The 27,235-nt window shown below is 37.9% G+C and overlaps 1 protein-coding gene across 4 annotated transcripts in view; it reads left to right on the forward strand.

The window, feature by feature from the left end:
- The window catches only part of RTN4 (reticulon 4), an 80,093-nt gene that overhangs the window by 48,362 nt on the left and 4,496 nt on the right, over window positions 1–27,235 (forward strand). For all 4 annotated transcript variants that reach the window (XM_045828178.1, XM_045828179.1, XM_045828180.1 and 1 more), the window contains 2 exons: window positions 15,218–15,425; window positions 20,400–20,538. In XM_045828178.1, coding sequence (XP_045684134.1) covers window positions 15,218–15,425; window positions 20,400–20,538 — 347 coding nt within the window. The remainder of the gene's footprint in view (window positions 1–15,217; window positions 15,426–20,399; window positions 20,539–27,235) is intronic.

A 27,235-nucleotide genomic window follows, 5' to 3' on the forward strand; every position in this document is an offset into this window, starting at 1 on the left:
GTTCAAAGGGCCTTTGTTTTTATTTTACAATTTATATTTGCACTTGAACACTGAAGCATGATAAAAGCCAATGACTGATGGTTTAATATTTTATTCATCAATAATCTAACTGTGGTATTTAATTGAACGTGGAATATATTTATTTTTGTATGGTTCTCACGCTACAATAAAAGAGGCAGTAGGCTGCACACTGGCCATAAAAGAAGGTAGGTGGTGGTGGTTGTTTAGTATTGTCAAAAGATTAAGCCTTGTGGGAACTCTGTGGGCCAGGAGTATAATTTCTCTTTGTCCTTAGGGATTGGATTACATGCTCGAATGTAGGGATAATATTTAAGCAGTGAATAGAATTCTTATTTTGGTCTGTAGGTATCCCCTAGATTACCTTTTTATTTATTCAGTTAATTCCATCTCTTGCTAGAATGTAAGCTAAAGGATGTTACTAAATTTAATTTAGCCAGTGCTCCTTGTTGCATCTTTGGAGCAGTATTTGGAGACCACATTTTGTGTGTTTCTCTGCTTTATCACAGATAATGCTGACTTCTGTTACTTGGTGTGTGTTTCTGGGGGGGGGGTCAGGAAGGGGGATTGGTATTTATAAAATGGATACATATATTTAAATCTGCTTCATGGCTTTCACATCTCAATCCAGTCACCTCTGCAGCATTTATGTGAGGTATAGACAGACACTAAAATACGGTTGTCTCTTTTTAAATACTCAGTCACCACTATCTTATACTATGTAGCATTTACTTAAGGAGCTCAGAGTAACTTAAAGATTAAAAAATATAAAATATTAATGATATCCCTGCAAATCTATTGTGAGTGTGCATTGAGATAAATTTAGGAACCTCTACTCAAAGACTGTAGATTTTCTAAAATTCTGATTTTCCATGAGAATGAGGAATTATAGTTGTTTTTTGTTGTATACATTCATTTGTGTATTTTTTCCACCTAAATCTAGAATAATTTAGATTATTCTGGTCAATTATATGAATACTTTACCTCATTTCTTTATCGTATTATTAACCATTTATTCAATGAACATTTGTATTGAGTGTGTACAATAGGTGTATGAGGTTATAGAAGTATAAATATAACTAGTTCATCTGCTAGTAAAGTTCATGTTTTTGTACTCGTAATTTGCTTTGAGTTTTACCCCCATTCCATTTCATTAAGCTTTGCAAGTTTCCAGAGTTTCAGAACAGTGTTTTCGTTTTTTATTAGTAGAAAAACAGAATTGTGAGCAGCAGCTTCCCATTTTTAAGGTTTGGTGCGGGTACCTTGTCATGTTTGGAGGCCAGCGAGCAGTATAATTTAAACCACGGTGTGCTACACGTTGAACCAGGGGGCACTCTAATTTTAGTCTCTCATTTGTCAGTCTTGGCTCAATTTCTGTAATTTAAAATAAATAACTACCTGCTTACCAAAATGTATCACAAATACAGACCTTTTGCAGGAAGATTCCTTATTTTGACATCCTTCACAACCGAAGATTGTTAAACTTTAGTCAGGTAGGGAGAATCATTGGCTTGGAATGTGTATATGTAGCATGCTTAGAGAGAAGATATTTATTTAGCTTTACCTTAGAGAAAATGGAATTAGCTACATATGTGAATTTTCCTCTGGGAAGTTTCATATAAAATGGGTACATATATTTTCCTCTGGGAAATATCATATTTCAAATTTCATAGTCTTTCCTCAGGGAAATTTACGGTTTGAGTTTGGAAGTGGGAGTTAAAATTATTTTTTGCTGTGTTTTTTGTCCTCTTGTAATAAAGCTAGACATAGAACTAGTGCGATTAAAGGAAATGTTAAAAACTACATGAACTAATTTAGTATATTGGTGAGTTTAATTAACTTATAAATGAGGCACATGTGGTGGTTATTGAATCTTACTGTTCTCCTTCTCAGAGGAATCTGGTTATCTCTGAAAGGCCACAAACAGCCGTAGGTGGTTCTTACCTTCTTTCTGCAGTATATTGAAACGTTTTCTACCTAAAGCTGCTTAATGTACGAAAAAAGACTACTTGAAGTGAACTTCACATTTTTAATAATGGATTTGATGAAGACTTTATCTTGAAACAAAACCAACACTTACAAAAGCAAATTTTAGTTCATTCTTAATGAAACGTATGTTGTAATTACAGATGTGTATTAAGTTCTTAGAACGAACAGAGGGTGAATCAAGCTTTGGGCTTTTAGAGAGTGTAATTTTTACCACAATTACTTGGTGGTACAAAATGGCATCTTTTACTTCATGGTTAAATTTCACAGTGGCTCATACATAGATGTCCCTTTACCAAAAAACGTTCAAGAGTTTTATTAACTTTCCTAGTGGATTCTCGTAATCTTTTGAGGTCAGATGTTCTGTTTTAAGTGCCTTATGGATCTTCTTGGGGGTTTTTTTAGAATGATTCTCCAATATCACTCATAATAGTAAATTTATAAAATCCTGCATTATTAGGAAGATTTGCAATTTTGCATTGCAGTTGATTTGTGTTTTATGTGGATATATCTATATCTATTTAGATAGTTTTAAATTGTTATTTTCAGAGTGAGACAATTTAGATGGCTTCTAGGAAACAATTGGCAATTTAAATAGAATGTGATTTATTCATACTGAATCTATATTACTGGAATTATTAGTGTGCCCGTATAACTGCTTATCGTGTTAAGTAAATTGCTTCTCCTCAGTTACTTGAGATGGAAATACTATTTGGCATCCTCAAGTAGGATAAAAAGGCAAACTTGAACACTGGAATATTTAAATATGAAATGTGATATGATGGAAAGGGTGAGGCCTTCATGGTCAGACTGGGTTTCAGTATGTGACTGCACAATTTATTTAATAATACTTCTAAGCCTCGGTTGCCTCATTCATGTGTAGCGGATAATAAATACTTTATAGAATTATTGTGATTAGTGGTAACGTATACAAAGTACTTGCATAATACCTTGCTCGGAATAGGGGATTACTAAATTACTATGGGAAAGTCAAGTATAGAATTTATCCTAGTCTTACATAAAATGTTTTTCCTTAAACGTGTGGTGGTTGAAATGGACAGCACACTGGGATGTTGTCCAAAGTCTGGCAGGAAAGATTCAGTGGTGAAAGAGACACGGACCTGAAATGGCGTGTCTTTCAAAAAATCCAGTTACAGGAAGAGGAGATGACCAGCAGATATGCTGGTTTGTCAGTCATCTTAACTTGTATCTTAACTTGATTAAGATACTTTGTAGCAATATTAGATATCCATCCATCTGAAACTTGCTAACTGAAACCTAGTCCAGCAGTGCTTTCAGAGAAAGTTGAATTCATCTTTTAAAAAAATACAGCTAGAGCTTAGTTAAGCATTGCATTTAATATTTGCTTGCCCTGCTTGACTTTATCTCTTGAGGTATTACCTTTATTTACTGTGTTTATTTCCATATGCGACATCTCCTTTAAGATTAAACTAACTTGTTAGGTGGTTATCATTTTCCTAATATTACGTGTGGGGGAACTAAAGTTCAGTGATCTAATCAGGGTCACACTGATGGGAACAGGAGAAAGGGATTGAATTCTTCTTACCGTCCTCGTGGACAGACTTTGGCTCCCACTCTGCACAGACCTTTTTCTGGGCTGTCACCCATCCCTTTAGCCAAGTGATCAGGATTGCTCACTGTGCGGAAGTGAAAGTCTACTGTGTGGTGCTAAAGGGTCAGCTCCAAATTCTCATCACTTTTCCTGCCAATTGAGAGGAATTTGATTTAAGAATTGTGATTCCTAATAAATACATAATTATTTATTAATACAAAAGTCATGCATGTGAAAAACAGCAACTAAAACTTTAGTCTAATTTTTATATATTTTTTGTTTATTAATTTCCTATTTATTTAGCTGAATTACTCATTGTTCACCTGACTTTGTTAAAGAGAACTTAGTATTCGCTTTTGCTTAGGAGGTAAATATTTTCTTGCAGTTATTCCTTCCCAGTATTTTTAGGACCAAGTAGTTCACCTTTTTTTCCCCTCCAGACAAAAGATTTTAAAGTTGAAACCTGACTTCAGGCTATTCAAGGAAGAGATTCAGTGAGAATTTGATTTGAAGCAAAATGTAATTGGATGACTTACATGTAAGGCGCACATGCTGGCACTATTTTTAGCTGGGACAGATGACAGTTTATGATTACTAGATGTAGGCAACTTTTCTTAACTCTTCACTGGGCCAGAAGTTTTTATTTTTTTGAAGAAAAGATTGTAGTGTACTGAATTATTTTAAGTTGAAATTTTAGTTGATAAAGATGCTATAGTTGTGTGCACGACACGTCACAAATATCTTCCACATTTTTATTTTGAAAAGTGGGCATCGCTTTTTTCTAAGTGACAAAAATTGGTCAGCATTATTTTAGTAATCCACAAGCATTTCCCACAACTGTGAGCAGGAAGACTTCTGTTAAATTAATCTCGGATCTTTAAAAGGGTATTTCATGAACGTTTTATGTAGGAGTACAGATGAGGCCACGGTGGGTTGCCATGCATGAGCTACAGGAGACTTGAGGAACCGGGAAAAGTTAAGCTTTTCATGTACCAGCCCTGTGTCTTCGCTTTGGTTTCTCAAGAGTAAAGAGGCCGTTAAACTATACTCACAAACAGAACTAATAAAGTGACTATAAAAGATTCCAAAGCCAGCATTTTAGTGACCCAACAGTTCTTATTTAAAGATTTCCTTTATTTTATTTTTATTTTTTAAAAAATATATTTTATTGATTATGCTATTACAGTTGTCCCATTTTTTCCCCTTCCCTCTACCCTGCACACCCCCTCCCACCCACATTCCCCCCTTTAGTTCATATCCATAAATCATACTTGTAAGTTCTTTACCTTCTACATTTCCCATACTATTCTTACCCTGCCCCTGTCTATTTTCTTCCTACCATCTATGCTACTTATTCTCTGTACCTTTTCCCCCTCTTTCCTCCTCCCACTCCTCTGTTGCTAACCCTCCATGTGATCTCCATTTCTGTGGTTCTGTTTCTGTTCTAGTTGTTTGCTTAGTTTGTTTTTGTTTTTGTCTTTGGTGTGCTTGTTAACAATTGTGAGTTTGCTGTCATTTTACTGTACATGTTTTTTCTTTTTCTTAGATACGTCCCTTTAACATTTCATATAATAGGGGCTTGGTGATGATGAACTCCTTTAACTTGACCTGTTCTGGGAAGCACTTTATCTGCCCTTCCATTCTAAATGAAAGTTTTGCTGGATAGAGTAATCTTGGATGTAGGTCCTTGCCTTTCATGACTTGGAATACTTCTTTCCAGCCCCTTCTTGCCTGTAAGGTCTCTTTTGAGAAATCAGCTGACAGTCTTATGGGAACTCCTTTGTAGGTGACTGTCTCCTTTTCTCTTGCTGGGTCTAGGATTCTCTCCTTCATTTTTACCTTGGCTAATGTAATTATGATATGACTTGGTGTGTTTCTCCTTGGGTCCAACTTCTTTGGGACTCTCTGAGCTTCCTAGACTTCCTGGAAGTCCATTTCCTTTGCCAGAGTGGGGAAGTTCTCCTTTATTATTTGTTCAAATAACTTTTCCACTTGTTCTTTCTCTTATTTTGGAACGTTTAAAGATGTCCTGGACGTTCCTAAGCCTCTCTTCATTTTTTTGAATTCTTGTTTCTTCATTTTTTTGTTTGGTTATTTCTTCCTTCTGGTTCCCTCCATTGATCTTAGTCCCAGTTTCCTTCCCATCACTGTTGGTTCCCTGTACATTTTCCTTTATTTCACTTAGTGTAGCCTTCATTTTTTTCATCTATTTTGCAACCAAATTCAACCAGTTCTGTGAGCATCCTGATCACCAGTGCTTTGAACTGTGCATCTGATTGGTTGGCTATCTCTTTATTGCTTACTTGTTGTATTTGTTTTGGCGCTTTGATCTGTTCTTTCATTTGAGCCATTTTTTTCATCTTGGAGTGTGTTATGTATGAGGGGCGGAGCCTTAGGTGTTCACCAGGGTGGGGCAACCCAATCACTGGGTTGTGATGCTGTATATGGGGGCAGGGTCAGAGAGGGAACAATGGCGGTTGCTCCACTCTCTGTCAGATTTCAGGCACTTCTCCCAGCTTCTCACAAGCAAAGTGGGCCCTTCTGGTACTGATTCCCGGGTGCATGAGTTTGTGTATGTTCCAGGACCCTGTGGGTCTCCATCGAATTCTCCTGTGAGGCTGGGAGCCTCTCCCGGCACCTCAACCCCCACAGGTGTTTTCAATCAATGTTTTGAAGCTTTATTTCCCCGGCGCTGGGACCCTGGGTTGTGCGGTCTGTCTCACTCCCTAGTTTCGCCTGGTTTATCTGTGTGTAAATGTGGTACTGCCCCATTCTGCAAGCCACCTTGTGTGCCAAGCCCCTCCACAATCCGCTGACTCACTGGGACCACTCACTACCTGCCACCTTGTGTGCCCACTGGGGTCCACCAGCTGCTGCTTTGCACGCCCAGTGTCCGCCAGCCACCACTCCCCCCCCCCCCGCTGCATCCCCTATCCACTGCTCCTACCGGTCTGGATGAATTGTGTCAACTCCTTGGTTGTCGGACTTCCATACAGTTCAATTTTCTGTCAGAACTGGTTGTTATTTTGTTTCTAAATTGTTGTCCTTCTTTTGGTTGTGCGAGGAGGCACAGTGTATCTGCTTTTGCCTCCATCTTGGCCGGAAGTCAGATGTCCTTTGTTTTAAATTAAAAGTGTCGATTTATTTTAAATGGAAAATATTATAGTCTTTAATTAAAATGTTTGTATTATTAATAATAATCTGGCCAGTATTCACACACTGTTCTGACAGCAAATGTTGACTGAAGTAGATTATGAGAGTATAAAGATGCAAGGTACTCATCAGTCTTTCACAATGTACAAGGAGATACAAGCCTGTAAAACAATATTTGCTGTTTTATAAGTTATCTGAAAGCATAGCTATTTGCTATTTAATAAGTGTAGCTATCTGAAAATGATTTAAATAAAATGTGTTAAATCCAAAGCATAGAAGCATTTTTAATAAGTTAATTAAAATTAGTGAATGCCTTAAACTGGCATAGCGTATGCACCCATTCTAATCAGTCAGTCAGTAACATTTATTGAAAGATTAGTAGATCCAGGCTTTGTGCTCAGCTCTGCGGATATGGTAGATAACAGGACAGCACGCTCTCTTATGGAGCTTACAACCTAGCAGAGAAGTAGGTGTTAAAATGAGTAATTTTTAAAGTTTATTTTTAATTTTTTAAGTGTATAATTCTTTGGTTTTTAGTATAGTCACAAAATTGTGCAACCATCCCCGTAATCAATTCCAGAACATTTTCATTCTGTGCTCCCCTTCCCCCCAGAAACATTCCCATTAGCAGTCGGTCGCCATCTCCACTCCCCCAGCCCTTGGCAACCACGCATCTGCTTTCTGTCTCTATAGAATTGGCAACCCTAGACATTTCATATGAACACAGTCATACAACTGTGACCTTTTGTGTCTGTCTGGCTGTTCTCACCTAGCAGAATGTTTTCAGGGTTCAGCCATGTTGTAGCATGTCTCGGTGCTTCATTCCTTTTTCTGGCCCAGTTATATTCTCATGTGTGGATATTCCATAGTGTATTTATCTGTTCATCAGTTGATGGACATTCAGGTTGTTTCTTCCTTTTGGTTGTTCTGCATAGTGCTGCTGTAAACATTTGTGTACAGGTTTTTGTGTGAACATAGGTTTTCTAGTCTTTTGGGTAGAAATTCCTAGAATTAGAATTGCTGGGTCATATTGTAACTCTGTGTTTAACCTTTTGAACAATTGCCAAACTGGTTTTCACGGCAGAATTTCACTCTCCCAACAGCAGTGTACGAAGGTTCCAGTCATCATCACTTCTTGCCAACATTTGTTGTTCTATTTTTGGGAGGGACGCACATGGATCGGTGAGGGAGGAAGGGGACACCCGCCTAGCCAGCCAGATCAGCCGAATCAACCCTGGCGATCAATGGGGTGACAGATGTCGCAGCCAGATCGCCCTCACATCCTGTTGTTCTATTTTTTATTTTAGTCATTCTAGCAGGTCTGAAGTGGTATCTGGTTGTGGTTTGGTTTGCAAAGACTAATGATGAACATCTTTTCATTGTTTATTAGTCATTTGTATATATTCTTTGGAGAAATTTCTATTCAGATCCTTTGAACATTTTTAACTGCTTTGTCTTTTTATCGTTAAATTATTAAGAGTTTTTAAAAATATATACATACGTATTCTGAATCCAACTCCCGTACTGATGTTTGATTTGTAAATATTTTCTCCATTGCATGGGTCGTCTTTTTACTTTCTTGATAGTGTCCGTCGAAGCACAAAAGTTTTTAGTCTTGAGGTCAAATGTATCTGTTTTTATATTCGGCTGGTACTTGTGTCATATCTAAGAAACCATTGCCAGATCCAAAGTTATGAAGATTTGTGTCTATTTTTTTTTCTTCTAAGAGTTTTATAGTTTAAGTTCTTTAGGTCTTTGATCTATTTTGAGTTAATTTTTGTATGTGTAGTAAGGTAAGGGTCTAACTTTTTTCTCTCAGTACCATTTGTTGAGAAAGCTATTTTTTCCTCATTGAACTGTCTTGACACCTTGTTGAAATCAGTTGACCATAATTGTAAGTGTTTGTATGGGGTTTTAAATTTTTCCACTGTCCTCTGTCCATCCTGAGCAACTACCACACTGTCTTCATTACTGAAGGTTTGCAGGAAGCTTTGAAAAAGGGAAGTATGAGTTCTCTGACTTTGTTCTTTTTCGGGATTGTTATGGCTGTTCTGGATGCCATTCATTTCTGTGTGACTCCTACAAGTGGCTTGTCAATTTCTGCCAAAAAGCTGCTAGGATTTTGATAGAGATTACAGTGTAGATCAGTTTCGGTAGTATTACCATCTTAATAATAATGCCTTTAATCTGTAAATATAAGTTATCTTTTATTTGTCTTTGATTTTGTTCAACACTATTCTGCAGTTTTCAGTTTCTAAGTCTGGCACTTCTTCATAACTTTGTTCCTTAGGTATTTTATTCTTTTTTATGCCATTGTAAATGGGATTTTCTTAATTCATTTTCAGATTGTTCATTCCTAGCATATAGAACTGTAATTGATTTTTGTGTGTTGGTGTTATATCCTGAAACTTTTCTGGACTTGTTTATTCTAGTAGCTTCTTTGTGGATTCCTTAGGATTTTCCATATATAAGATCAAGTTATTTGCAAGTTGAAACAGTTTAATTTCTTTCCTTATAATCTGGATGTCTTATTTCCTTTTCTTGGTTTAGTGCTATGCCTTACAGGATCGTGTTGACCAACAGCAGAAAGAATAGTGTGTCTGTTTCTGGTCTTAGGAGAAGAGCTTTGTTTCACCATTAAGTATGTTAGCTGTGGGTTTTGTTTTTGTTTTGGTTCGGTTTTTTAAATCAGCTTTAGGACATTGCTTCTATTCCTGGCTTAAGTTTTTATAATAAAAAGGGTGCTGGATTTTGTCAGATGCATTTTCTGTGTCTGTTGTGATGATCATGTAGTTTTTGTTCTTAATTCTGTTACTATGATATGCTATATTAACTGGTTTTCATATGTTGTACCAACTTTGTATTCCTGGGGTAAGTACCACTTGACCATGGTGTATAATCCTTTTGCTGTTTTGCTAGATTCAGTTTGCTAATGTTTTGTTGAAGGTTATTGTTTCTATATTCATAAGAAATACTGGTCTGTAGTTTTCTTGTGATATTTTTGCCTGGTTTTGGTATTAGGATTGCACAAACATCTAAATTAACTAATGGATAGAAATTTCTTGATGAATATTAGAAACAACAGTATTTGAATGTGTTTCTCAGAAAAGGTGTTAATAAAACTTTATGATCCCCATGTTCTGCATTGAGAATCAATGCTCTTGGATAAACTTAATCTTACAAAATTTTTTTTCATTGAAATCAACTTAAGGACTCTGAGACTAGAAATATTGGCAAATGTCAATTTTATTTGCAATTTTTATTTGCTACAAACTAGTATTTTTCATCCTTTCAGCTTCACTAATAACCTCTTGAATTCCTTCGCAAAAAAAGCCCAGATTGCTATCCTTCTATACTTTGCACAATGGTTTTGTAACAGCATAGATTGCCTCCCAGACCTTTCTAGTCTAGGTAATGTTAATTTTGTGTGATGTGTAACTCACTCTTGGAGCCTGGCTATCTTGACTCTCTTGGCTGTTTTTCCCCCTCAGTGCTCCAAGGTCTGCTGCTCCCCCTGCTCCCCCGGGGCTTGTATCAACAAGGCTCTCAGGGCATTTGCTTTGATTAACATAGCTGTTTGCACATTTTCACACTGTATGTGCGGACTTGCATATGTGTTTTTCAGAACTCTTTCATTTATTGAAAAGACCTTATTTCTGGGAACCATATGATAGGTAGAAAGGAAGTAATAAGTTAGGGTTTGCTGTACTTTCATGCAATTAAATTTATTTTAGGCCTTAATCACTGAATAATGCTGGACTATATACATGTCTATTCCTATATCAGCAACTTTGGGGAAATTGACTTGATTCAGCCCAAAGCACCAGAATAATCAACTTAATTATGAACTGTTAGAATTTTAACTATTAGCTAGATCTAAGTACAGATATTTATCAAACTAGCAGGTAGCGTATTCTCTTCCCAATAGGAAAGCCTGCTGAGAAAACCACACTTAGGTTATCAGATTCTTTAGTATCAGACGGGAATAGAAAGGGGTACATTTTAAAGTACTGCACTAGTAATTCATGGTGGCCATTGGAGGGGAACAATTTAAGATGGGAATGAAGAATCAAGTTAAATTCATCCATAACCCTGCTAACTATCCAGAGATAAAAACTATTTATTAGATATCCTTTCATACTTAATAGCTATGCATCTATAATTTTTAAGTGGGATTGTACTATATGATTCTTTTGTAACATTCTGTTTTCATTTATTATTATGGGCATGTTTGTGTGGTAATAGCTCCGTCACTGTCTTCTAATGGCTACATAATACTCCTTTGCATAGATATATCTTAATTTAACTGGAGTCAGAGAGCTTTTAACAGATGTTTTCAACAACTTCATTATAGTTTTCTACTATGGGAAAATACCTGTGAGGTATATTGGAATAGAGCTTTTTTTCCCCTCATTTTTGGATTTAACTGTAGGTGAAGTATTCACATTAAAATTTACATATCCCTTATTAATTAACCTATCCTGTTAAATTATTTATAGTGACTTTCTTCTTGCCATTGTGATTCATCTCACATGTATAATTGTGTGCCTATACCCTTCCTATCATTATGTGTACAAGTGTGTAACATTTTTAAGAATTTTAATGTACTGAGCCTTCAGTTTGCATCATACATGGAGAGTATGAGTTTTATCAATAGGAAGCCTGTGTTAAAATCCATGTTCTTCCATTTATTAATTGATTCTGTCGTGTAAGAGTTACATCTGTTTTTGTCAGAAAGCCTGTCTCATAGGATTTTAATAAATGAAAGAGATAATGTGCAGTATACAAAGAGTATTTAGGATAATGTAAGGGCACAGAAAAGACTGACTGGGGAAATAAAGGGAGGTGTGGAGAATGTAGATGACAATCTGGAAAACATTTCTGAAACATCTGTCAGGCTTAAAAAGTATGTAGCTTTTCGATCCTTTCATGTTTTAGTTTCTCTCATATTGTTCCTATATGATATAGTTCATAATTTAGGGATGTGAATTTATTTTTCTAAAATTTTAATAGTATTTGACACAGTGTTTCTAGGAAGATTCATTTCAAAAGACTTTAATTTAAAATTAATTTAATTTTAATTTTATTTACACATTTTTAATTTTATTATTTATTAATTTATTAATTTAAAATATGTCTCCCCTAAAAACCAAAATCTAAAAAAAGGAGCCATTTTAAAGTTACATTAGGCACAGATAATAAAGCAATAAAATCTCATTGATTTGGACCTACTGATTGAGAATTTGAATGCACAACTGGTGTGTATCTTTGTGGTAACTGTGAATTGTGATATTTTCTGAAGGAAAAAGAAAAATTATTTATCTAACGCCCTGTTTACTGATGGTAAAGCTGAGGTCTGGAGATACTGGAATCTTGACCAGAGATAGACAAGTGCAGAGTGGGTCCTGATGTGGGTCTCTTTAATCCCAGTCACAGACACTGCTTTTCACCATATCCACCAATATGGAAGTCATAGACTAATTATAAATTATTCTTACCTAGTCAGCTGAAACTGTTGGGACAGTAACTCTTACCGTATTTGGCAATTTGATTAGATAATAATTGATGTGCATTCCTCTCAAGTCTAAAGTCACTGAATTTCACGAGTAGTTTTTAATGATGGTAAGGAATAATGAGGATATCTACATTTATTTTAACTTAACCCCAATAGTAGTGATTTTGAATGTTAAATGTTTTGGAGCACTTTGATAACCAGGTATTTTTATGAAGGGGCATTTGCTCATATAAAAATAGATTTGAAATGTACCTTACTTACTGATTCTTACAGGTTCTCAACTTTCATTTGCCCTATAATACTGAAAACTCAGATAAATTTTAAAATCCTTATAAAGTAACATGTTTGTGACATAACAGCAATACAGTTTATTAACTTAACAATTTAAATTATAAAGTTGAAATTTTCTTTAATTTTTCTTTGTATACTTACTATTTGAATACCTGGACTAGAAAGGTGATAGTGATTGCGGTGGTATTCCTAATAATAACAACAAGTAATGATAACCCTGATATTTACTATGAATTTACTATGTGCTATGAACTATATTAAGCACATTGTGTTCATTATTTTATTAATGAAAATTCTGTTAATTCATTATCTCACTTAGTCCTCACCACATCTAAGTGAGATAATTTTTATTTTGTATACACGTTTTAAAGACGAGGAAACTGAAGTGTGGAGGGAGTTACCCACTTGCCCTAGGTCACACTGCGGGTAAATTACAGAGCTGGTGTCTGAGCACAGGTGGTCCAGCTGCAGAACCCGAGTGCTGGCTATGCCTAATGCAAGTCACTGGGGCAGGGTGCAGAGAGGGAGCCTCTCAGGAAAGACTTACGTTATTAAGGGCTATCTTTATCATTGCATTTCCTCCCCTATCACTGCACCCTGTTTTAAAAAAACTACATTAATTATTAGAACCATTGCTAGCAGAAACTTACAGTTAGGCCTGCACCTTCAGGTTTTCGGGAGCCAGCCCCTTCTTTAAAATCCAGCTCAATTTCTCTTTCATGAAGTCTTAAAACTTCCTCCAGTTCTTTCCCTTTAACATTATTTTTATCTGTCTTACCATCTTCCTAGAATTGTAGTGCTTTAGAGCTGAACAGGGCCTTAAGGAAAAATCCATGTACGCATTCTGAGGCTAATTTATTCTACTAGGTTGCGTTTCTTGACCAGGATTATTTCAGTGTTTTCTGAATGTCAGAAAACTATTAGCATTGCTGTTTTCTCCTTATTCAATATGACATTATTCATGATGCTATTTTAACAGCACAGATACACTATTTCAAGTTCTGGTCAGTCTGCAGTGGTGCTAGTGTATTGGTATAATAGTAGAAACTATTTGAATAGACAAAACTGATGTAGATGTTTTACGCAGGGTTGGAATGAACTTGGGGTAGGGAAAACTTGAATAAATAGTGGAAATCAGAGTTTGAAAAGAAAGGGTTAAATCGTGTATAGAAAGTTAAATTAATAGCATTCGAATCAAATGTATAGGAGAATGGGGTAAAATGTTCTGGAAACATGATAAATGTGGTTGAGCTACATGGCAGACACTGTTACAGGCACTGAAAATACCTTAGTCAGCACTCACATGGTCTGTACTGACAGGAGTTCAGGGCTCCGTCAGAGTATCTGACATTCTAGAGTTCACACATAGCTTGCCCCACAGAAGTACCCCTCACAGTAAAGCAAAGTCAGATACCTTAGATGAGTGAGACCGAAGCTGCCCCTAGAAATGTGATTTTTATTACCTCCTTTGTCTTAAACATTCACAGGTATTTAAAATGGTACTCAAGATGATATCCATATTTATTCTACTAAGAATGTTCTTCCCTGTCCCCAATTGTTTCCAATCCAGAGGGAGATGAGCTGTGTCTTGTTTGTGAATTCAGGAGCCCTTTGGCGCTCTGCAGAGCAGTCCCTGGGCTGCGCCTGACCAACCTTGAGACCACAGGCCTGCAGTTATTTGACCCCTGTAGTGGCCCCGCAGCCGCTTGTCTGACTCCTACTATTAATAAACATTATATAACTGTGTAGCACACTTAGTTTTTCTTTTTTTCTTTTACACCTACATTTTTATGGCATTATATTTATCTACTCCTAGAGGGAAGTAGCTTTTCAAGTAGTCTGAAGTCTATTTTTTTCTTTTACTTTGTAGGAAATACTTGTTTCTGTGATAGCCAGGTTAGGTTACAATTTTGTTAAGTTTCCTAAAGAGTGATCTCTTAAAAGCAGAGCTGTAAAACTTATAGTTTTTAGTAGTTTTACTTTCTCAACACTTTTTAAATTAGTGATTTGTTTTTGCAGATAAATTTTTGTGTCACTGAAGTATGTCATTTTAGTGATTGTATGCTAACATTTTTTTTTCTATTATTTGAATATATGCCATGCAATGTATGACAATGAAAACCTCAAGATGACTTTCAAGAAAAGTTGTTTTGGATTATTAGAAGTCTGCTATGGTGGGCTTGAGATTTCATACACTTTTTTTTTTTAATCCTCACCCAAGGAATGTTTATTGATTTGTGGAGTGGGGAGAAAAACATTGATGTGAGAGAGAAATATCAGTCAGTTGCCTCCTGTACACCCCTGACTGGGGAATGTGCAAACTAGGTAGGTGCCCTGACCAGGAACAGAACCCATAACCTTATGGTGTACAGGGTGATGCTCCAGCCAGCTGAGCCACCCAGCCAGGGCTGATTTGATAAACCTTATAGCCAGAATGATTTGGACATACAGGACATAGATTTGCATGAAAAACATTTTACAGTAAACAGATGCAGGTATTATTCTAATATACAACTTAGAGCGGGTTTAAAATAGTGTCTAAGGTTAATCTTTACGTAGGTTTTGGTTTTACTTCATCTAGAGACCTTTTTTATGGTGCGGGTGGAACAAATATAAATGTGCCAAATTCAGATGGTTAAAATAATGTCCTAATGTCAGGTTTCTTTGTTTTACATTTTCAGTTGTTGACCTCCTCTACTGGAGAGACATTAAGAAGACTGGAGTGGTGTTTGGTGCCAGCTTGTTCCTGCTGCTTTCGTTGACAGTGTTCAGCATTGTGAGTGTAACGGCCTACATTGCCCTGGCCCTGCTCTCGGTGACTATCAGCTTTAGGGTATATAAGGGTGTGATCCAGGCTATCCAGAAGTCAGATGAAGGCCACCCGTTCAGGTGAGATGTCTGCAAAACAAAGCACACTTTGGCAAAATTGTGAACTCGATTTATATTAAGACTTCATTCTACTCTCTGTAGTTACAGGCATGCATTTTTTTACTGCTTAAAGATAATTGCACATTTTTGCTAAAAAGCTATACCAAAATCATCTGCTTTCAAGATTTCCTAAAGGTCATTTCACAGGTTCATGGTATAAAAAACTGGGTTTCTATATCATTAGTTTAACTCTACTACTTAGTAGTAATACTTATTGAAGTAGGTGTTGGTTGCTAATTTTACTATAATGGAAGTATAGCTTTTTAACATGGGGGGGACCCTCAAAAAATGGAATTATCTTCTGGAGGGCGGGCCCTTTGTAGTACAGGTTTCACTGCTAGGTGAGCATTCTAGGAACCCATGTATCAGTGTACCAGCTGGTGGTGTTGTGAGAGGCTGCGTTCAGCTTCAGTGAATTAATTTTTTTTGATGACTCTTTGAACACGTTTGCCCATTTCATGATGGGTGATTTAGGAGCGTACCTGCCCACACCCTGCTGAGTGTTCAGCAGTTTCTGACCAAAACAGCATGACCCCTGTGCCACACCCTGTTTATTCATCTGATCTTGCCCCATTGACTTTTTTTGGTTTCCCTGGATGAAAAAGGTCTACAAAGGGAAACATTTTGCCAATGTGGAAGAGGTGAAACAAAAAACGGCAGCAGCACTAAAAGGCATCAAAATTGATGAGTTTAAAAACTGTTTTGAGAGGTGGAAAAAAGTTTTAATAGGTGTATTGCATCAAATAGAGAGTACTTTGAAGTTGACTGAAGTTTAAACGTGGAAGAATAAATACACAATTGTTTTTATAAATAAATTGTTTTTGGGGGTCCCCCCTCCTAGTTATGATTGGTGAGAGTTATATTTTCTTTATTGCTTACATTTTATACTATCTAAATATTAGAAGTATCTTTCTTTCCAATAGTATGTTTATATTTTTCTGTTAGCTTTTTCGGCATGCTTGTGTCTTTTCTTGCCACTCCTTCTCTATCTCGTTTCTTTTTCTCATTCCTTAAGGCATTACTTTGGTGTTTTCCTTAGGAGAGCTCCTTTCTTTCAGCATCTCCTTGACTCTAAACCTTCATCTGCTGCCTTTGTTTTCACAAGTACACATACTGGCATTATGTATCTCATTGCTGAATGGTACAAACCTTAGCTTGGGTCTTCTGCCTCACTCACTTCATGCTTAGCGTGTTTTTCCACCCCTTTTAAAAATTGGATATAATTCACATAAAACTCGGAGGGGGGAGTTCCAGTATGCTCACAGAATTGTACAACATCACCATATAATTGCATACATTTTCTTCACACCAAAAACACTTCATAGTCATTAGCAGTCACTGCCCTTCCTGCCCCTGACGACCACTAATTCATTGTATCTTTAAGTGAACCTTTTTTCCTTAAACTTTCAGTAGCACCACTGTTATCCTGATACCAGGGTCCCAGTTTTAATGTTATCTTCGTTTGTTCCAATTCCTAGTAAATGAAAAACTAAATTTTGTGGCTTCCCCTCTCCTTCAGTCCAGACCAGGAGTCCACACACAGCAGCCCTGGGCCAATCCCAGCTGCTGCCAGCTTTTGTAAATGAAATTTTATTGAACACAACCATACTTAGTCATTCAGCGGCTTTCACGCTGTAATAGCAGAGTTAAGTGGTTGTGACAGAGACCATGTGGAATTCAAAGCCTAAAATGCTGTACTTACTGCCTGGCCCTTTACAGAAATAGTTTGCCCTCCCTGGGCTGAGCCTCACTTGTCACCAAGCTGGTGTCTGGGCACCTCAGATTACTTTATTAACTCTGTAGATGTTGTCAGCTTAATTCTCCTCAAACAGCACTTCTGTGGCATTTTTAGGGATGGGGGCTTTCTGTTCATTACAGGATGAAATCCAGATGTCTTTGTCTTGTCTCTCATTTGCCCTTTCTAGGGTTTTGTGCCCATTTTCATGCTGCTGCTGCCTTTTTAAAAAGCTCCCCAGATGCCCCAGTCTGTCGTGTGTTTTATTTGGTTCTACGTTTGGTTCCAAGACCTAGCTGACGCTGGTTCACAGTGATCTGAGAGTTAACTCCCTATTGCGCTGAGTGTGGCTGTGAAATGTTCTGTAATTGTTCCACATATGGGCCATTTTTAAAAATAGGTTGGAAACATTTAAAAATGTATTTTGACATGATAAGTATCATGAATGTGACTACCTAGAACATTATCCAGTTGATGTTAGTAGGTAGGCCCAATTGGTTTTCACAGCTTACAGGAAGAGACCTACATTATTTTACTTATTGTAAAGACGGGTGATTTGTTTCTCTCTAGCGTTCTCTACATATTGATGAAGTAATAATGTTACATAAGTTCAGGGGAGAACCCAACATTTACTGAATGGCTCTTATGTGTCTGGCCTTTTATGTACAGGCAACTTGAAGATAAATGGGTGGTATTACTCCATTTTGCAGAGGGGGAAACAAACTTGAAGTTAGGAACTTGAAATCGCAGCTTTAACATGGCAGAGCTGTATCATTGCATAAGTCATAAAAGGAATATGGTTTTTAATTAGTTATATTGAAATGTATAAAAGCATTGTCATGGCAAAACTTCTAAATTATCTACAATATAAATTGTATACATCATTGGATTTTAAAAGAAGACTTTTGGAGAAAATTACTAATATTTACCTATATATTTTAAAGATTTTATTTATTTTTTAGAGAGTGGGAAGGGAAGGAGGAAGAGAAACATTGATCAGTTGCCTCTCACACGCCCCCACCTGGGGACTGAGCCATAACCCAGGCACATGCCCTAACTGGGAATCAAACCAGTGGCCTTTCGGATCTCAGGCCAGTGCTTACTCCACTGAGCCACACCAGCCAGGGCTCTATACTCTTTATTTCCTTAGAAACGCCTTATTCTTAGCTCTAAGCATAGGTCATTATATGTCCTCCTAGTCATCATAAAGTGAATTTAGCCGATATGCCAGTGTAAGCGTGTTGGACAGTTTTTCCAACTTCTCTGGTCACGTTAGGGAAGACGATGTGCAGCTCGTATGTGTCCTGCGGTCGTTGGAAAAGAGTGACGGCAGCGCCAGCCGTGCACTAACAACAGAAGTGCCAGCCGGGCGAATGCGAAGGGCCACAGAACGGCCCTGGTGGAGAGGGCTGCCCCTGCACCTGCGCGCCAGTCATCGCGTCTCCAGCGAGAAAAGCATCGGTGGCACAAAGAAGCAGGGTGCCAGCCACAGTTCTGTCAGCCACTTCTCTGTATTTCTCAAAGCTGCATAAATTCATTATTGCTGATTTAAAGGGAGTTGCACATCTTAGACTGTTTTTAACCTGATATTAATAGCTTAATATTTGTTCATTAATAATAAGTGTGCTAGACCATTGTATTAGTAAAGATATATTTCTGGTACTTAACAGTTTATATTCTAGTAGGAAAAATATACGAGTATACACATGTCCATGTTAAGGTCTGGATTTTGTAAATACTGTAAGAACAATGCAAAACAAAGCATTGTTAGAGTTACATAACAGGGTTGGGAGAAGAGAGAGCAAAAGAAGCTTCAGGTATGGCTAGGATTCAAGATGGAGCCAATTGACCGCGTACGATGCCACCAAGTGTGTGGAGAGCATTGTGGATTGGGAAAGCTGTGATCAACAGAGGCATTAAGATTAAGAATGTTGGATGAATGGTTCATTTTGGCTGCAATATAGTCAGTAGTGGAAAATAAGATTGGAAAGATTTAGGAGGGCTCTGGTGGGAAGAAAGTTGGAACCATAGAATCACAATGTTTGAGCCTGAAGGGACTTTGGAAGGTCTCTTTCTCTAATTTGTATACAGACTTGGAACTCTGACCTGGGGCACTTACATGCGGCCTTAGGAGCACGATCTAGTAAAACTAACACACCATTGGCTGAAGGGAAGGGAGTAGGATGTTAACAGATTAGGGGTTCATTTGGAGACTGATAAGAGTATTTCAGTTTGTAAACAATGAGCACTTGAACTACCATGATGCATAGTGAGTACAGAAATGAGACATATTGGGGGCATATTGCAGAGGTAAAACTGTGGAGAAAAGGAGTTATCAAACAGGAATGTCATTTTTGATACAAATAATGTCTACTGTCGTGGGGAAGTCACGAGGAGCATCTGAATTAGGAGCTACTTCCAACAGATTGGGGAGAATGCCTAGCACTTCCAATTTGGTTCTACTTTGCCAAGATAAAATGGGTTCTTTGAAATATAACTAATGAAGCAATTCCTTGCATTAATGCAGACTCGACTACCCCCCACCCCTGAATTAGAGTTGTTGTCTTCTTAAATTGAACAATTCCAGCTATCCCAGTATAGATTAGGGTATCTAAATATTATGTTTTACTGGGGTTGCCACTGTACTGTTGACACCATTTCTCAGCCTGGGGCTTAACATTTTGGGCAGGTTCCCCTATAAATAAGCCTGGGAGACTGTAGTATTTGAAATGAATGGGAATTTTGCTAGGAAAACTCAGTGAAACAACATAATGTCCACTTGAAGAAAAAAACAAATCCATAATAATGACTACCATTTATTGATACTTCTTTGTGTCTGATTGTGGTAAGCACTTTACTAATGGGATCCTTGTGATAATCTCCATTTTATAAATGAGGAAACTGAGGGTTAGAGGGGAGACTAAATAACTTTCCAAAGTTACACTGCCAAGTAGGTGGCAGACCTTAAGATTCAAGGTCAGGTCAGTTTGGCTTCAAAACACCTTTTTTCTGTGCTTGTCAGCTGACAGCATGTGTCAGTGAGATAGCCCTTCCTTGGTGAATTTTTACATTGTGCTTAATTTGACAACCGAAGGCTTTTATGGTAAAACACCTTATGTTACAGACATGTAACTGCTGAATGCAGATACCCAGGGAAGGCTCGCTCCGAGCAGTGATGGTTACGGTGGTGTGTTTTCTAGGGCCTACCTGGAGGCCGACGTGGCCGTGTCGGAGGAGCTGGTTCAGAAGTACAGCAGCTCCGCTCTGGGCCATGTGAACTACACGATAAAGGAACTCAGGCGCCTCTTCTTAGTTGATGACTTAGTTGATTCTCTGAAGGTAAGTCTATTTGCTTTTCATTTTGACATACCCAGAGTTTCATATTAAAAGAGTTTGGAGTGTCATTCTTTTTTTCTATATCCAGGTAAATGATTAAGACGTAGTGAAATCACATTACAGTGAACTTGGGTCTCAAAATTCAGAATCCACTCAGATAATTAACACGGAGGAAAGTACTTTTCTTTTTAAAGGAAGATAAGTCATAAATTCATACTTTTGGAAATCATAAAGAGGGAAAGTGAGAAAATTAAAGGGACTTTTGACAATAAGAATGAAGATGAACAGATTTAATGCCAGGTGCGATTGAATCTGTTAGTGTGGTAGGTGATGGCGGGCTGTGAAAGAATTCACAAAGAGGAGAAAGTACAGAGTCAAGATTTTGTTTTCCTTTCCTAAGAGAGGGAAAGGGCTAGGTGCGGAGAGACGTACCAGCACTGAGGGGTGCAGCCCTTAACTTTTATTGGATTATAATTGGATTATAAGAGGGTGGGGGTTGCTGTTGTGTGGCCCCTGGGCTGCTGGGGCCGTTGCAGCCTGGAGGTTTTAGGTGGTTTTGCGGAAGCTGCAGTTTCCTCCACTGTCATCTTTGCCTGCAGCTGTGGGGGGTGGTAGTCATGGTCTGTTCTTGCTTTCGAGCACTAGTGTTTTTCGGTCCTGGGGACATAAGCTCGTAAGAGTAAAAGGGCAGTCCTGTTGAACAGGACTGGCGCAGATGGCGCAGGCTTTGTCCTTTCAATTGGTTTGATTTTGTTTTAGAGTCTAGCATTTACCATAACTTCTTCTTACCTCGTATGTGATTCCTATACACATATGAGGTATTTGATATCTCGGACCCTTTCTTAGCGTGTTTATTCTGGAAGAGCTTTAATATTCTGAAACACCTCAGCTAATCTTTAATTGGTAATTGTTGGAAGTTTTTCTTGAGATTTTGGATCTTGCTGCATAGCAGCTGTTAGTCTCTCTCACCTTGCATTACAAACTCTCCCAAAGTTCAGACTGATTCAAACCAGTATACAGTCATGTAACATGAGCCCCCCGGCAGTGGGGCTTTAGGGACCTAAGTGCTTTTCCTTTACGTAGAACTTGAGTTTTTTGTATTATTGCCCATGACTCTGCTTAAGGCAGACTTGTTTCCAATCTAAGCCTGTATGTAAACGTACTGTAGTAGTAATTATCCTGTTTCTTTCCAAGAGTAATGCACTGGTTTGCAATTTATCATGCAAGCAAGGATATCACAGCTATAGGATGAGTGGGCCTTTAGACCCAGTGAAACAATTTCTGGGCTGGTCAGAATAGATTTAAATGCCCAAATTGCTTTTAACAGACATGTTAGCTTTAGTAAGCTAATAGATGGACTTGATTTTCAGCTGTGTGCCTCTGTCAGTTTAAGATTTAGAACTCTAGTTAGTTACTAATAACATTAATGGTAATAATGTAGTTTCCTTTTCTTATCTTTTTTGTATAGAGTGTTTGCATATGGTAATTTACTTTAGTAGTGCTTCGATGTCAGTGTATGAGTAAACAGGATCATGGCTATATTATTTGGGGTGTTTGATCAGTTCATTTCAAAAGGAAACAAACATTTTGGAGTAGATGAATTAGTGTCCTCTACGTGTGGGTCCCAGAAGAAACCTGTTCCTGTTCACCTAGGTGATGGTTGCTTTGTAAAGCCTGAGGGTTGGGGAGAGCATGTACGAACAGTTATTCAAGAGGAGGTACTAGTACATTTAAGATGAAGGGTTTGTGGGTGGAAATTGAGAAGAGATGCTATAAATAGTGACACAGCTTCAGACAGCAAAGAACTGTCTCTGAATGGTGGGGGTGACTCCAAGCAAGGGCAGCGGGACACTGGATAGAGGGCGGTGTCATTGTTTTTGTAGACGTGATAAAAATCACAGCAGATACAAACCAAAAGTCATCCTTCATGTTTGTGTAGTATGGCTATGAAGGCAGTTTTATGTTTGTAATTTAATTTAACATTTTTCTTGAGAGAAGAGGTATTCTTGAAGAAATCTGTTTAAAAACAGAACAGATTGATCTGAGAATGATTCATTATGTTCCAGTTTTTATAAGTTCGAGTTTAAGGTTTCCACTTTTCTTTAGTCAGAAGAATGCTGTTCTTGCGGAGCTTACTGTTACCCGTGTGCAGTCTCATGTGCAGGCATGACGTGGGGTGGGCATTATGTGCACAGGCTGGGGAGTGAGAGATGTTAGACGAGGTCTGATTGAATACTTTAAAAACCTTTAAAACTGTTTTGCACAGATGTTTGAAAGTAGGATATGAGGAAATTATGAATAAATAACCTTTATGAGATGAAGAATTTCTTTTTACTGTTAAATCTCATTTTAAAATTTCTTTTGAAAATTACCTTAGTTTTTTTTTTCACTTTTTAAGCAATTATGCTTTTCATGAGGAAGCTAGCACAAATGGGAGAAACTAAACTCGATAGATTCTTGCCTTGGGTGACTTTGCTGACTTGAAGGAAACAGGAAAATGGCACATAATGAGACAGATTTACTTTCTGGAACATTTTATTTTTATGATGCTTTCTTATATTTTTAAGACATTCTTTGTTAATATTGGGGGGAAGGACTTGCATTAAAAATATAGTTTATTACTTTTCCTTTTTAAGGATTAGCAGTACTTTTGAAAGGAAAAAGTAAAAGAAGAAAATATATATGAATGGTTTTCCTCAGTAGTGTTTTTTGGCAAGTCCAGAGCTCAAGGAAAGCTGCTTGGTGACTTCCTTCTGAAGGCAATTCTTTTCAGTTTTTCAGCGCTCCAAATAAGTAACAGTTGTTTCAACATATTAGCCCATAGGATGAATTTTGCATTGAAGTCTCAAAACCTATCAAGGCAAAAGAATAAGGCCATGGATCTTTTTCTCTGGATGCAAAGGTGATGAGTACGTGTGCTGACACTGATGATACCCGCACAGGGTCTTCCTGATAAACTCTGGTTCTTCTACGCTGGGCGATGCTTTCTCACTGCCCTTGTGCAGTGTGTGTGTGAGGAGTGCACTGCCCTTGTGTGTGAGGGGTGCACATTGCGTCCGTTTCCACTGAATAAGGCGCTTAGAACACAGGACGCTTTGCTCAGAATGTCCCTTAATGACAAAAAGCTGATACTGATGCTCTTGGACTCTTCATAAAAAGGACTTAATTCTCTTTCTAGAAAGAGTTCCTTGAGTGATTGTCACTCTTACCCTTTACTTTTTGTTTCTATACAGAGCATTTTTAAAAAGAGAGTGACTTTTTTTCTGACTCTATTACTATTTGCCTTTTAGCCATAGTAGTTGGTAGGAGAATCATAGTGTGTCTCCCTAAAGCAAGCAAAAAATGGTTTTTTAAATTATCATTTCTTAAACCCTGTTCAATGTCAAGGAAAAATCTATTTGTCCTTATTTATTTATTTCCTTATATTCAAATATTAAATTTGTGGAGAGTTTACATTAACTGCCCCCAGTCTCTCTTGCTACCAGATGAATTTGTGGAACACGGAGTTTTAGAAAATTTTATAGGAACCAGCTTTTGACTGGAATTACTTTGATTTTATATGATTCATTGCTGGAAAATGGAAACTATCCTAATTTCAAAAAGATGTAATGGGAATTATGATTTTTTTCAGTTAGAAAATAAACATCGTATCCATCTCTATGGCTTTTTTAAAATAATAGCTTTCCAACAAAAATTTAAAAGACAGTTCTCTATAGCTGTCTTCAAAGAGGTTTGGCACCCTCAAATTTACATAATCTACATTTCTAGATTGAGTCACAATTACCACTACTTCTATTTGAAACATTCTTCTTCAGAAATTAAAAATTTTAGAGCCACAAGTGTTAGCATGCTAAGCAACTGCTTCTGCTTGTTCATTGCCTCTTTGGGGGCAGTGTGAGGGAGCAGCCTGTTCCTTCAGGTGTGCCTGGAGAAGTAACCCGGCTCCAGGGCTCACTAGGCCTTATGAAGAGACCTGGCGGGAGGCAGCGGCTACCTGCGCCTGGTCCGGGTCTCCTGGTGGGCGATTTAGACCAGGAAAAATGGGTTCTGCAGACCTCCCCTTTTAAATTCTGTGTAATCGTTCCACTTGTTTTGCTCCTTTGCAATTGAGTATAAGCTTCTCAGTCCTAGAAAAGATTTCAAGTGTCCATGGATTGAGCAACAATCCATTTCTGAAAGGATTAATTCTAGGCAAGTATTAAGGGCAAAATCACTGAAAAAATATTCCTCATTCCAGTCAGTAGAACTTATTTCAGACATTATTATAAAATTTAACCACAGCTCAACGTTTTGACGAGACTTTGTTTTAAAAGTTATTATTTTGTAAAGTGGGTTTGTTCAATCGAGTACCAGACATAGGTGGTGGGGGAGGCGAATGAATGAGAGGGGAAGTAAAGAAGGAATGTTCTCTAGTAAAATTAAGTTGTGAAAGCTGGGTGTGGATCCCTGTCTTAAGACTTAGAGGGTCTAATGGATGTTAGTTCATTAGTGCCTGACAAGTCAGAAAGAGGCTGGAGAACTTGATTTAACCTAGTATTTGTTAACCTTGTTTAACTAATACCCGTTACCACCGGAAAACTGGTAAGATACTTGAACAAACTTAAACCATCTGGTTAAGGTTTAATTTTATATCTGTGATAGGCCCTCTGTGTGAGGGGTCTTTGGTAGGGCCTCCTGTTGTAAAACGTGGTTCTCAGTGTTGGCTGTGTATTGGAACCACCTGGGGAGCTGTAAAATTTACTGATACCTGGGAAGCGGGGAGGGGGGTCCCATCCCATGAAATTGTGATTTCATTTTTTAGGGAATACTGTATGGAGGATCACCATCTTAAAAGCTGTGGCATTAAGAGGTCCAGGGGTGGATGCCTTTTGGTATCTCCGGGCCACACTGGAAGGAGAAGAGTAGGCTTGGGCCACACATTAAATGCACAAACACTAATGAACACTGGTGAGCAAAAAAATGTTCTAAGTGAATTTACGATTTTGTGTTGGGCCACATTCACAACCATCCTGGACATGGGTTGGACACCCCTGCACCCTGGGCTCTGGTTTCTCCCCACTGCCCTCCCACTCCCTACTATAAAGGAAAAGCATATGACCATCCCTTCGGGGCTCAGCTTTAGAGCATCTTGAGTAAGGCTCTGAACTTTATTAGAAGGTTCCTGACTTTTGAAACGTCAAATCCCAAGAAAAAGTCTAATTTACTTAATAGTTACTAAGACCAGGTATTTTAGCCTTGGCTGGTGCGGCTCTGTGGATTGAGTGCCAGCTTGCAAACTGAAAGGTTGCAGGTTCAATTCCCAGTCAGGGTACATGCCTGGGTTGCGGACCAGGCCCCAGCTGGGGGTGTGTGAGAATCTGGTGTTTCTCTCCCTCCCTTCCTCACTCAAAAATAAATAAATAAAATCTTTAAAAATAAATAAAGAGACCCACTATTTTAGGCAAAGGTTCTTACTTTTCTGTTACATGGCTTTGAGTGATAGAGACTAGGTTTTATATGATGGCAGTTCTGTGACTTTCAGTGAAAATATATGTTAACATTGTAAGAAAATTTCTAGCTATGGCAACCATGATGTTCCAGAATACAATCTTAAATCCGAAACTGAGCAAAAAAGGCCTCACTCCAGAAATAGCTGACCCAAAACAACATTAAAATCTAGCCCTCGGGCTCTTATGGAGTTATTAACATACACACTTTGACAGTTTCCTTTCTGGTTTCTTTGGCTCACAGAAAAATTAGAATGGAAATGGGCTGGAGAGAATGTAGAGGCAGTCAAAGTGACATTAACGGGCGAAGCTGAAGATGTCAAAAAAGGTCAAATACTTCCCAGTGTTTAAAAATGCAGAAAAAGTTTGAAAATGTCAGAATTGCCATAGCAGTTTCTGAAATTCTGTTAAGTACCCTCTCTTCATTTTCTTTAAAAGTGCTCCTCCCCCCCCATGGAGGTATCATCTAGGAAAGGCCTGCAGGACTTTCTGGTGAGGTCTGTGATACACAGGCAAATGTCCTCTCCCCTTCAGGGAAAGACAAACAAGACATGGCCCTTGCCCCCTTTCAGCATTTGTCAGACCTTCGCTGGACTTCGTCCCTCTTTCCTCCAGTTCATTTCTGCCTGGGGAGAGATCAGCTTGGACTTGCACAGTTTATTTGCATTGGCTGTAATATTGAAAAGCATTTGCCATGGAATAGCATAGAATTCATAGGTCTAAAATAAGAGCAGCTTTTTAAAAGTGTTTATCGACCTTTTTCCTGTCTCTTTATGATAGCTGCGTATTCACAGGAAATTCCCATTGTAGGTGGTTTTACAGTGTAGATCCTGGAGTCAGATCAACCTGAGATCACTGTGACCTCTGGTCTGCCAACATCCCTAATCTTTGTGTCTTGGTTTCTTCCACCATAGGGATAATAACAGTACTAAATTTTGGGGTTGTGAACTGACCTAATTAATATAAGTTCCCAAAAAAGGTGGTTGCTGCTTTATTATATAACAGTTACAGTCATTGTGCATTTGCTGGATGCTTGTTCTTACCACACTCCTTTCTCTCCTGATGGAGTGTGCTCTGGAAACCCTCACCCAGTATTTTTGTTTTTGGTGTCTGAAGTGTTAAATTCTCCCAACTTAGCTGTAACATTTAAAATTCTGTGATATCGTTAAAATGTGAGTTTCTGGTTTCTCCCTTGAGATGAGAAAGCGGGGTAT

This window comes from Phyllostomus hastatus, unplaced genomic scaffold, assembly GCF_019186645.2.
Source record: "Phyllostomus hastatus isolate PE091 unplaced genomic scaffold, TTU_PhHast_1.1 phas_scaffold_78, whole genome shotgun sequence".
NCBI classification, from domain to species: domain Eukaryota; kingdom Metazoa; phylum Chordata; class Mammalia; order Chiroptera; family Phyllostomidae; genus Phyllostomus; species Phyllostomus hastatus.